Here is a 13,553-nt window from a genome sequence, read left to right as displayed (position 1 = left end):
ACACAAAATCGGAACTTAATGTTTTTTTTTGTTAATATTACAAATATCCGCTTCGTTTTAAAATAACGACGACTGTCATCGCCGATTAACTGTTACGTTTTTGAAGTATTAATTTTTAAACGTTCTAGTTTCTCAGAGGCGACCTCAAAGCTCGGATGTTACTAAAGGACTTCCGTAAGACTCGACTAGCAGAAGATATTTTCACGTAACGTTCATGAAAAGGCATTTCTCTCTCGTGGAGATGTTTGTCGCTTCATCGCGCCGAAGCATGTTTTGGTCATTATAACACTGCAGCCGTATACTTTTCGCGATGACGATATGGATGAGTCACGAATGTGCATTCGCCTTGCACGCAGTGAAAATTGGGACGTGGCAACATACCGATCGGACAACCGGTTGTCTCGTGTCCTAAATTTGATCATTGCAAATATGTACATTAATACACGACTTATACACGCAGTGGGATACCTGTTTGATTAAATCTCTCGACATTGTCATTTCTGTTTTATCAATTATAACAATTATATTCGACATGTAACCATTATTATTATTACAAGCGAAATGAGGCAAACGTATTTTTACTCCAATTTTTATGACGTTTTTTATGATTGTGTGTTTTTATTAATAATTTAATGCAGTAGTACAATAAAATAAATACATAGTTTTTATAAAAGTATAGATTTTATAAATTTTATAAAATACATATTTTTTTATCATCATCCCCCCCTCAAATCATAAATTCCGCCGCGGTAATAATACGCGGTGGTCTTGTATTTACGTTAGAAGTTAACATTTGCTTCTATAAATAAGTAAAACAGGATATGAAGAGATATGAATAGGCCTATATTGCCTATTCTAAACCTGAACATGCTCTCGCATGACTGCATTATTAATATCTTACAATCGCAATAACGTTTACCAGCAAATATTGTATTACAAGATGCGAATAGTGTTGCAATATATACATATAAGCAAAAGATTATTCGTACAAAATATGAAGTTTTCGCTACTTTTTAAGACGAATGCTTCAGCTTTTTTTTATTAAAGAGTATTCAGTTCGTGATTAGATTAAAAGAAACCTGTTAATAAAATGTCTGCCGATTACGTACTTGATATCGGGACGTCAATTCGTTTGATTAATGGCTGCTACGCCGAAGTACGTACTTTTCTCTGCATCATCCGATGTTTTTCCTGCAGCCGCGAAGCGGCTAACGCATTCTATTGATATCTGGCCCGTGGCCAAAACTGCTTAAGGGAGTAAACAGAATTTTTATACTTGAACTACGTGGAGCCAAATGTCATTTCGGCAATCGTGCTATCACTTATTATTTCACTGTTTTCAGTATTCCCAAGTATGTCAAACGTTTGACTATTCATTTTTACCATCTTGCAGTGATAACTCAATTATCGTATTTCAATATTATTGCAAAATGTCATACAAATCGATATCTAATGTCGAAAATGTCGTATGAATTTATCACAAGATATACAATACAACAAAATGTATATAACATTGATTTAAATTTGGTATATTATTGCTATCTTCGTATAGTTCGTATATCCTTTAGTTTATTTTTGAAGATGCAATGAGAAGAGTCCACGATGAAAACGAACTGTGATACAATCATCACGCTCTGCGCTTAGCCTCGACGTAGACCGAGGCTATAAGTACGTTCGCTTTGCTGAGAAACGTAATCTACCTGCGTATACGCGCCGTCATCTTGAACATACGTGACACAAGACGGCTGTAAAAAAATCTCCAGTATCGGCTGAGTCGCGGCACCTGATGATCTCAACGCTTGTAACGCTGGACGTGATGTCATTTGCCGGCCGTAATATACGGCGATTACATAAGGCTGGTTATGCATAATACACGCAAAGGCGGAGGAGGGAGGGGGAGAGGGCAATTTTGATCCGCCGAGAAAAGAGAGGAGGAAGAGAGAAACGATGCTGTGTAAGATTGACTGATGAGTTTAATTATCTTTGATCATACGTCTTTCCATCGGTCGCGTATAATACTGCAATTATGAGAGTCGTGGCTTTAATAAAAAACAAGAACTAGGAAAAGATTTTAGAGAAACATTCAAACGAAATTTGCCGGAGGCTCGAACCTCCTAGTTAGGATCTTTATAAATTTTCCAACTAAAATTTATAATTTCTTGATTAAATCAGACTGAATTTTATTTAGATCTCATTGTCAGAGACTTTTTAATAGGCGTATGCACAAATTATCTCTGACCGTTATTAGATCTCGTGAGCCAGATAATGCTGATTTGGGTATCGATTGTTCTCAGAGTAAAAAGGCTTGTATTTAACTTTGCCCCACTCTCGAGTTAAGAAAGGCAAATATTATTTTATCACGGTCTAATGTAATGGAATATCATAATGCATTGCTCTTGCGTATCCATTATATCTCATAGCAGTCTTTATTTTATTAAGTTTCTTTAAGCGTTATATCTTTTATATTCGTCGTGAACTATTTATCACGAGATTTTCTTTTTATACATAATATTTTTAACACAAGGACGCTTCGTGCATGAATGGTGCTCTAAGTAGGCAGCTGGCACATCGCGCTTATAAAGCGCATTAGCGATCATTACCGTAACGAGTGTCACGAAATTCTATCGGCGACGCGATCACGAAGTCAAGATGTTGAACTTGCCCGTGGGAAGTTTCGTTTCCCGCAGGACTCGCGGGAACCGCGTTGCAGGAGGATTCCCAGCGCAAAACAGATAGATTTAATTACAGCTGCTGAGGATACGGATATGGAAGAGGGGAAGGAGTTCTTGCGTCTTTAAGGGAACCGACCATGCAAAGACCATGCAAAATGTCTGCACCGTCGCGTGTAGTGATGTCTAAGATTAATTTCGGAAACAAATTTTAACGCGCTTTTGATTATTTCTTGTCCCAAAAAAACAAGATATACGGACATTTTTGCTATTGCAAAACGTCTTGATTGTTAATTATTTCTGATCTTTTTCAGCGTGGAATGTATCTCAAAAAACCGTTAATTATTTATCAAGATGTATTTCGTTTCGTCGTGCGTTAGTACAAAAATTCTGGCATTTTCATGGGATACAAAATTGGATATTGCGCTCAACCTAGAATCTAATAGCATTTGGTTATCTCGTATATTTTTTAGTTTCTTGTGTGTTTTCGGCACACACAAACGTAAACATTTCAATGACCCACTAAGTTTTAATAATATTCTTGTAAATTCGGTTCTGCGTGTCAAACAAGACATTTTTTCACGTCGAGAATCTTAACGCGCTTGGCAGAGTGTCTTACGATCCGCGTATACTCGAGTATCTGCACAGCTGCCTCCGAGAATTCTGATTTTGTCCATCCAGGCCGGAACCCCGGCGTCGTGCGTTTCGCACCTTGACGTTATTTTTAACTGTTATGTCCAGCGTGCCGCGTGCGTGTTGCGAGTTGATGTCTCGGCTAAACGTAGACCACCGGTTCTCCAACGGCACGGTGGCCACGCGTGTTGCCGGTATTCCTGGCGATAGGGGAACGATAGTTCGTAAGCAACATCGATCACGACGAGCACTTCCTGCTGGTTTCTTGCTAAGAAACTGAAAATCGGCCTGGAACGAACACGACGGGTTTTTTAATCGATTCCACCGTTACAGAAAAGCGATGAGCCGCGATGAAAATCGATTTTACGCCACATTCGCGATTTCGACGCGAATGCGTTTGCTGAATTTTTTTTAACGAACTTTGAATCTTTCCGGCTTTAAAAATGTACGTTATAGTGGAAAACGGTTTTTATCAATAACCATGATCACTGAACGACGTCGCTTTTTCCTTTCTTACAAGATTTTCTTGTATAGGATAATAATCGCGGCTGCTCGCGGAGCTAGAATTGTTCTCGGTACTCATTTCGTTACGCTGTAACTTAAATTCACTGCTAGAATACACGGGTAAAAGATGAGACATCTTTTCTAACGGTTCAACGTCTTTCTGAGTTGCTTAACGATGGATGTACAGATTGCGTTGCCGATCCGATCGGGATCTTCAAATTCCCCCTCGGCCAGTGACCGGTGCAAATTGTCATTAATCATTGGTGTTGATGGGTCGAGACATCAATTCCAGAGCGTGGCTCGGAAGGACGTCTCTCTTCAGACTTAATTCGAAAAAGCATGCTGATTGTGCTCTTCTAATCGTAACTAATATTCGCGATCGTATATACATAATTAAATTTTTCTCTCGTGACCTTACAATATTAACCTTTCAGCGCAATGCGTGCAACAAACAACGACGCGAAGAACTTCTTTTTTACGCAAGCCGAGTTCTATTTCTTGGCAATTAATTAACAGCTTGATCGCAATCTGCCGTATCGCCCGTATCTAATGCGTTTGAAACGATATCCTAACACCATTGTCGATCAATTATCGATTTTGCACGTCGATTTACGAGGTACTCGCCGATTGATCCGGCATAACCGCTGCTTTCGATGCAGCGCGCGGCTAGCTAAGTCTAGACTACTTAGCCGAGATTGTTATATCGCTACTCCGTCATTATTACCGCAACCACTAATTACCTGATCGCTCGCCTAGCGTCAGTCACCGTTTGCATTAGTTTCATACCTGGCATCTAGATCCGCGAGCGATGGTATAACGAAGCACACACACAAGATCGTTAATATCTCGCGAAATTTATTTCTCGTTTGTTTATCACCGCGTGATTAATGACATCGCTGGATAAATTCCCTGCCGGTCCAGCGAAAAGAACAAATTATAATTTGCTACGCAGGTTGAATTTTTTCACACACATTGCCGTCTTGTGGCGTTAATTCTGAAATGTCATTTTTTGCATTATTAGATTTATTAGTGACTATTTGTGAAAATCGGAGAATAGTTTTTATCAAAAGTCGAGACTCAGAATTCTTATGATTGCTTAAACGCATCAGTTAATTATCTGAATAGTGCGCGAGCGAGACTTGTATAGAAAACCGGAATTAAACGCGTCAACGCGAAGTTTTACGGATTTTGATATGGTAAATTATTAAACGGTTACGTAAAGTGACATGTATTTTTATGATCGTCTAGGATTGGCTCTTTCAGAATTGAACCACAGATTTATTTCATAAATCTTTCTTTGCATTCATCCCGCTTAACGTAATGCATTAAACTGTCGTGCAGGAAATTCAATTACGAGCGGCACCGTTCTGGGAGGAGACAGCATACGTCAGGTATAAATTTATCCTAGATCGCGTAATCTAAAAAAAAAAAAAAGAAGACAGAATGTTCTTTTGCGCCTGTATATCTCGTCATCGGACGTTTTCCATTATCGTGCATGGTATTAACCGAGCCGGCATTCCACCGGCGTGATGTTTCATTGATCGGAAAACGCGAACACGTTGTTCGGCCGGTTACGCTTCGACGCTTACGCTACGCTCCGCGTTCTTCCTTTCCTCGTTTTCTCCCCTCGACGACGGATCGCTTCTCGCTTCTTTCGCCGCTTATTATCCTTTCTCTATCAAGCTCGAGCCAGCATCTTTAGTCAGTCAATGAACTCGGCCTCGTTTTGTCATTGTCGTGGCTCTAATTGCTGTCCTTTGCGCGGAGCATATCGTCGTTACTGCCTCTAGATACCTCTTCTCTTTGACTAATCACAAGTCTTGATGGGACCAGACTCAACAGCCTTCGTTAGCAAGACGCAAGACTGCTTTTCGACGAAATTGGACGTTGTTAAAGTACAAATTAATATTGACGACGTAACAGCACTAGTCTATTGCTTCCGACGAGAAGCTTTAACAAATTAATTGTGTTTAAATCGAACGTTATCCTTAAACGTGCTTTACGAGATGTCTCTTGTAATCTTGATAAAGGCATTTTTCTCCTCTCCTTTCAAATGTTATTATTTTGTTAACTTTTTATTCGAGCAAGAGCCTTCTATGGTCCTCGCGATATTATTTCTTTCCCACGAGACTGCTACAATCACGGGCAATTTTCTTCTTTTTCTATAGAAATCCCCTGTTGAAGAATTCAATTTCTCGGGATCTCTATTCTTTTAGCTTCCCTTTTTCTGCAATACTTTATTAAGAGGCCACGTTCGTGGGTTATAATGATCTACTATTTATACGTCGGCGATAACTTAAATGCAGTCACGGTTTTTCAACCGAAGGCTTTTGTAACGTTCGCCGGGACCGTTGCAAGGATGCTTTGTGAAAGGGAAAAAGTGTGATACCTGTACGAGAGGTCCGTTGATCCCCGCGCGTCAGGTCGTTGCCCTCGCCGCTGCACTATCATGGCTACGGTAAAGGACGGACCGTGACGGCGCGATTCCGAAATTATTATCGGAGGATTGGACCGCGTGTGATTTTGCCTATACGGGTTCCGATTCTATCCGCGCGAACTTGCCCGTGCCTGATTTAATTTTCTGTATCTGAAATCATCCCTCCGCGATCGTCAATCTTCGCAAGTTTCCCTCGATAGCATTCGCGGACTCGCCGCTTCCAAACGTAGAACCTCTTTTATCATAGATAGACAATCGCGAGCACCAATTCCTGCTTTTGTTGCTCGCAAGAGCGCGAAACTATCGCGGCTACGTTCGAAAGCATTCTACGTCTGCGGCCGTTAGTTTGGCACATGGCGTGGCTATAGTTAGCTTGATGCACCGCCAGAAATTGCAGGCGGCCGCATAGCCATTACGCTCATTGCGGCCGATGTGCTCTTTCTTCGTCAAAGTCATTCGCGAAAGGACCAGGATGAAAAGAAGCCTTATCACCGCTCTAGCAAATCGATAGCGAGCGCTAATATATCGGAGCTGTAATTTCGAGTCGGAAACACTTTACTGTGATATCAAAAACATTTTAGAAAAGAAGAAACGGACAGTACAACGAGACGTGTAACGTTAGCCGCGACGTAAATTCTAAACTTTGTCGCAGCCTGCGTGCACGACCGCGCTGTTACTCGGTTAACGACCCAGGTCAAGTTATCCATTGAATTATTCCCCGCCCTTCCTCGTTTCAGCCGGTTCGCGTGTGGGATCATTGTTCGTTTCGTTTAAAGTATTGTGTGATAGCGGTTTCGATATTTCGATTCTTTTTCGCGCGTTACTGTCCCTCAGATGTTCAACATTGCACAACGCGGGAAGGAAACTCTCTTACATTAGTTAAATGCAACTATAAATAATACCGCGCGACACAAGGCGTTGGGTTATTTTTTAAACGTTTGAAATAAGGGGACAAGCGTTATAATCGCCATGGAAATTGATGGAGCGTGCGATCTCTCTCTTTTTCTCGATGGTCTCTCTCTCTCTCTTTCCGTGTTCTATGTTTAGCGACTCCTTTCGTGTTCCCTAAAGGGCCCCGGAAGCCCTTAAAGCGTCGCTACCCAGACAGCAAGTGAAGTGAGTACACTTGCGTGTAGTCCGTTGGCCGCAACGGGTTCTCCAGCAATCCGGACCGTCGAGAAAACCGCAACTGAGATCACTGAGACGCTCGTGCCTGGTCCGAAAAACCGCAGCTGCAGACGTGTGTCATTCGCGATGGAAAATAACATGTATTTGTCTTTCAAAAAACTGCCATTTAATTATGGCGCCTACAAGAAAGAAGGAATGAAAGTTGCTCTTGCGTTAAGACTTCTGACTCCTCGTATATTCCATGATTATTTCATTCTCTTTTCAATAATCATAATTATGTGACAATTGAATAATTAAATTATTATAGTTGAATAACATTTCTTAATATTTACAATTGCTGTTACCTAATCGAACGTAGATTTTAGTGAGAAACCACTATTTCAGAACTGAAAGCAAAAATACGAAGAACATTTGCTAAGATCCACACGACATACGTATCTATTCAATACAATGAAGTTATCAATCGTTTTACGTAATTGACGTGCAATTGACGTTTTTAGAGCACTTCAGGCCAGGCACTTTCGGCACGCACGCAACAACTTTAAGTGCATTCGCGCGTCTCGAATTCGAAGGAGGAGCTAAAGAAATACCTTAACTGTATCTGTTCGTGCGCACACGACAGAAGTTTCGAGCGCTGTACTTTGTTAAATATTTATCCGCAATTAGTTATTGACTAAACATTGCGAATTTAACAGCAGAGATATTTACGAGACGTTTTATCATAGTAGATTGCTTTCGATTTCTGAGAGTCGATGAGCGAGCACAAGTTTCCTTTTAATTTATATACCTTTTAAAGAAAAGTGTGTCGATTCGCATTACGCGCACTATAAATAGAAGCTACCCTTTTCTTACGACTGACTATGTACACTCAATAGAAAGTAAGAGTTATCAAGAAACTTTTCGATCGAACGGTTGATTTTCTCGACTATGCTATGCAATTAATTTTTAAATCCATATCATTTCCGTTTTTCGTTAAGATTTGTAAAGAAAATCTTTTGCTCTGTTTGCAAAAAGTTTGCTGAAAATAATTTGCTGAACCTACAAATTATTTCAGTTTTATAATAACAGATTGTTTTACTGCGACAGCAAAATGTATTATTCAATACATTTGGCAGTAAATTCATCTATTTCTACGTACATATTTATTTAAGATATGTCAACAAAACACAGATTTTGTTGTGATATCAAATAATTGATTATGGCAGCAATGTTTGATCAGCACCAGAGTATATGTAGTAGCAGTTACATTTTCTGTGGTAACAGTATTCTTTTTTTCCGTGTAGCTTTTCCTCCGCGGCGTTTTCTTATTTTCTTACGTCAATGGAAACTGACGTAGTGGAAGTTCTTCCCTGTTTTGAAAGAAAGTGAGAGAACACAGAAAGAGAGCGGTAAGAAAGCGGACGCGGAAGGGGATATCTTTCTTTCACATGAGGAACTAACGGTCTGCTGAATTATTTAAGACACGCCGGTGCTGCTTGCGCGAAGCAGATCCCCTTGCGTACACAACACCGGCGTGTGAGTACTCGTAAATACTTTCGTCAGCTTCTGCGTACCAAGGAGGATCAAATATAGCCGATGCTTTCTCCATTGTAGACAGGTTGTCACAAGTTCGCCGTCTTGTATATCGCGCTGCTGAGTCGTTCTATAAATATCACATGTTTTTTTCTTTAAATATGTATACGTTAAAGAAATTAGTATTGCTGATGAGATGCGTTTAACATAAATATCTTGAGTAGTGACGTAACGCTTCGTTACGAAGCAGACTTTGAAAAATGCATTTTCAACATTCTGCTCCTTTTTTATCGTTTCTTTTTTAAAAACGATTACTTGTTGCTTATAGAACTCAATATACAAAACTTAAAAGAAGCTGCTCCTCTTATTCTCTACTTTTCTCGTTCTCTATGATCTCAATTTAGAAAATGTTTTCAATGCGTCTAGGCGCCCAAGGTGAAGCATGTATCGTGCATTTATCATTCAACATTCTGTCCGGCGTGAATCAAGTACACGTCTTGCGGTGCCTGAATACAACACAAGTTTATTTATACGAGAGATACCACGCCTGTCGACTATTCAGAAAAATGTCGCGTCACTCGCCAGCAAGTTGATGCGACCACGTCGGCGTCAGATCACGAGTCAGTCGATTCGCGCCTTGTATCTGGCCGGTAAAAAAGGTCGAAGCATTCGTTTTATTTATTGGAATATATATTACCGTAAACAAGTTTTACGCAATGCGATTAGACGCGATAATGACCGCCGCGACGCCAACTATATTTGCATCTCTAATTTCTGCCTGGCGTATCAAAGTCTTGACAAATAAATCGCTTTTGTAGAGTAAGCGAAATGAGATACTCTGGAATTAAACGGACGTAACTCGACACTACCTTTGCGCCTCGTTCTCTCGAAATCTCAGATCAACGTTTCACGACGGTAGATTTCTCTTCAACCGTTTACTTACGATATAAGTTTTAAATAAATGTAATAATGTTGTCACAACTTTTCTGAAGTTTTGCTACGGCAAAAAACACGCAGTATATAGCACAGAATACAAGATTGTTCTAAATTTATTAATTTTTTTTAACAAATAAAACAATGTATACACTTTTCTCGTTTTCTGCTCCTGTCATTTGAAACTCGAAATTGTTGCATTAACAAATGGAGTTTTATTTAATAATTATCGGTATTTAAGACAATGATTCTTAATTATCTCGAGGACCTAAAAATTTTTATTTCCCGCGTAAATTACACTCGACATTAGCAAAAAGCGATGAGAAAAGTCGTAAGCACAAGAGCAGCGAAGAACTGACTATCGATTTATCGTCAGGCGTGTGCTTCGAGCGCATGACGATAAAACGTTTGCGTCTCGGCAAAACCACCTACGGTCTCGCGGTACGCTGCAGTATTAAGTTCACCGTTACAACTCCCACCGCGCGCACAGAACTTGCCTGGTTTGCATCGTTTCTGCACGCAATATTTTATGTAACGGTCGCGAACAATCCGATGCTCAAGATTGTATATATTTCCGAGGTTAATCACGGCCACGAAACACAAAGGTCCGCTCGTCTGCATAATTTGCGACGTGTTCTATTTATAACTTTAGATGTCCCGTAAGCTACGAAAAACATTCGAAGAATCAGAATGCATACGTATACGAAATATATGTATACCTATGTCAAAATATGTAGCACGTAAAACTAGAGATAAAATTATGTTCTGAAAATTTCAATGCGAATGTCTGCGAAGTTCGACTGTCCAAAATCTGTCTCCCTTTTTTTTTTAATATTTAATAAAGTTTTTTTACCCTTACCGCGCGAGAGAGACTTAAATTGTAAGGATGTACTACATGTAAGGATTATCTCTCGGTAGTATTAATAGGATCGGATTTATACTAGAAAGCTGTATATCACTTCGAAACTTCAACAGATTACTCTTGTCCTCTGCATTCTTCAATTGCGAGGCTTTCGCAACTGCATGCTACATGCTACAAATATTTACGTTTGTTACACTGACGCAGTTTCTGTCTCGGCGTACCACCCGAGGATATTTACGCAATAGACTAGTTGGAGATCGTAACAATCTCGATATTTATTGTCCTCCGCGGGAGCAGCGAACATGCGGTTACTTTAGGTCCATTGACTCGGGTTTGACTTGGCTTTCATCCCGTGCGAACTAGCCAGACTAGTGTATCTCGGCTTGTACAGGATGTTTTCAAAACCGTTGAATGTTATTTTTATTATACATTTTTTGGTCAATTTTTGAAATCTTTCCTCAACGAAAACATTCAGGCGCCCACGATCTTCTGATGGCGAAGTAAGATTTATAGGAGCGAGAAGATTAATGACAGCATCATATATATATTTTTTTCCGTCAATTTCGACTCGTATTGATATTTAAAGTAGAATTTTAATTTAAGATGTAGCTACGAATGTACAATAGGATTGAAAGGGTATTAAATGACTACTAAAGTGGTCGAAAAGAAGCTGCGGTTAAAAGGCACGTCCGGTGGCTCTGCAATATCCTGTAGAATCAGTTGTAGGTCGCGGCGACATAGGGAGTATCTGCAATGGTATACATATGTATATCCACTCGGTGATCTCGAATACGAGGGTTCGAATACGGGAAAGAAGGGGTCGACTCAAGGGTGGGAGCCAGATTTCTGTCAGCTCTTACAGACCGCGCGGCGCCCCACGTTTTGAATCTGCAGCTAATTACCAACACGCGTTGTGCGATCCGAAATAAACCGGTTAGCACAGCCCATCATCTATTCCCCGGAATTAGTGTCGATTGTATTAAACACGGTTGACAAGAAAATCAGAACAAAAATGGGACAAGGTTTACGGCCGAATTATTTTTTACATGTATTAAAAATATCGAGAACAAATAGATAAAGAAAAAGAATGTACACAAGAAATTATTTTATTATAAAGTCATTATAGTCAAGAGAAGTTTACGATTTAACCATGAGACTTTTTAATTACACCAATTGCAATAATCGTTTGAAATCTTCTTCTTCCGTGAGAAATTCACAGAACCGTTCGCCGAATTAACAAATGCATTTCTAGGAGTTAATTAACTAATCAGATTTTTCCAACAATTCTATTGTTAAAAATAATTTTGAATACGTTTTCAAAGCGTGTTTATATATGTTCTTGGGAAAAATCTTTAACTGTGACATTTTATGTTTTATGCGTTACATGTACGTGGGATAATCTCTTTCTTCCTCTTTTTCCCTCTCATAGCAGATTATATCTAATTAATTCCTAGAAATGCATTTGCCCGTAGAACTCTACACCTACCCTTGCATTCCTGTAATCTAATTATGTCGCTGTAGACTAATTATGTTCGCAGAAATGTGCCAAGAGTATCTGAAGAAACGTGATAAACTTTAATTTGCTGCAGAGCCGTTAAATTTACACTGTTGTTTACGACACACGATCTTCACGAACCGAATAAAAAGTTTCTAATCTTATTAGGATTTCTAATCTTATTAGGATCCAATTCAATTTCCTTTCATAAATTTTGATTGATAAATCGCTTTGTTTTTAAACTTAAATTTCCTTTTACAAAGTAACAGTGGAAAGTAAAATAGATTTTTATGAAAAGTAAGTTTCAGAATATATTTTTATGTCCTACCCTCGGGAAATTAACGATAAAAAGGAAGAATAAGATGATCGCTGAACTTGAGTCTTGAGAGAAAAGAGAAAGAAAGGAATCGAGAAAGTTGCAAAAGAGAACCTTAAATGAGCATTACTTATTCCGATATTCGCATCGATACGTGTGGTTGTAATATTTAAATTTATTTATTTAACGAGCGTATATGTATTCAAATTTATCCGATTTAATGAAGAAAAAGAAGCATACGAATATAAAGAATGCGAGTGCGAGAGACATGAAGGCTTCTTAAATTTCATTCGAATCATTTACATATAAAGTGGCATGTATTTCATCTTTTTTTTTTTTCAGAGCGATCCTAGTACTGCATTTTTACGAGCAGCTCGTGCTGGGCAACTCGAGAAGGTCTTGGAATACCTGGAGTCCGGAGTTGATATCAACGCTTCTAACGCCGTAAGTCATCGATCTACCGTTTCCTGCGTGTGTTATCTGAATCTCGAGAAGCTCCTTAACGATAATAATGAATTTTATATATTGCAGAATGGCTTAAACGCTTTGCACCTAGCAGCTAAGGATGGCCACTTGGAGATCGTGAGAGAACTCCTAAATCGCGGCGCAATTGTGGACGCCGCTACCAAAAAGGGAAATACGGCATTGCACATAGCTTCTCTTGGTAAGCGTGCACACATTCTCGTCTCTCTGCCTGTCTCCCTTTCTCCCTCTCATCCTATCTCTTCTCGTGTGGACCTCGTCGCTCGTTAAATGCATACAGGACAAGGACGCGAATGATTTTAAATAAACATTTACCTCTCTCGCGAGGCTTGCGAAGTCTCTGATATCTCGCATCGCGAAACGAGACGAATAATTCGCGTGACACCGATATCTTCTTTCAGCTGGACAAGAGGAGGTTGTACAATTGCTGGTACAACGAGGTGCTTCTGTGAATGCACAATCGCAAAATGGGTTCACGCCGCTGTACATGGCTGCCCAGGAGAATCATGACTCCGTGGTCAAGTACCTCCTCAGCAAGGGTGCGAATCAAACGTTGGCCACCGAGGTTCGTGTGAAACACT

The 13,553-nt window shown here is 39.7% G+C and overlaps 1 protein-coding gene across 1 annotated transcript in view; it reads left to right on the top strand.

Annotated features, from left to right (window-relative positions):
• The window catches only part of LOC143905134 (uncharacterized), an 83,195-nt gene that overhangs the window by 13,776 nt on the left and 55,866 nt on the right, over positions 1-13,553 (top strand). The window contains 3 exon segments of the mRNA XM_077420313.1: positions 12,832-12,933; positions 13,021-13,153; positions 13,374-13,537. Coding sequence (XP_077276439.1) covers positions 12,832-12,933; positions 13,021-13,153; positions 13,374-13,537 — 399 coding nt within the window.

Source organism: Temnothorax americanus, unplaced genomic scaffold, assembly GCF_048541705.1.
Source record: "Temnothorax americanus isolate GAGA-0224 unplaced genomic scaffold, ASM4854170v1 Scaffold6, whole genome shotgun sequence".
Classification (NCBI taxonomy): Eukaryota; Metazoa; Arthropoda; class Insecta; order Hymenoptera; family Formicidae; genus Temnothorax; species Temnothorax americanus.
This window is presented reverse-complemented; position numbering and strand designations above follow the sequence as displayed.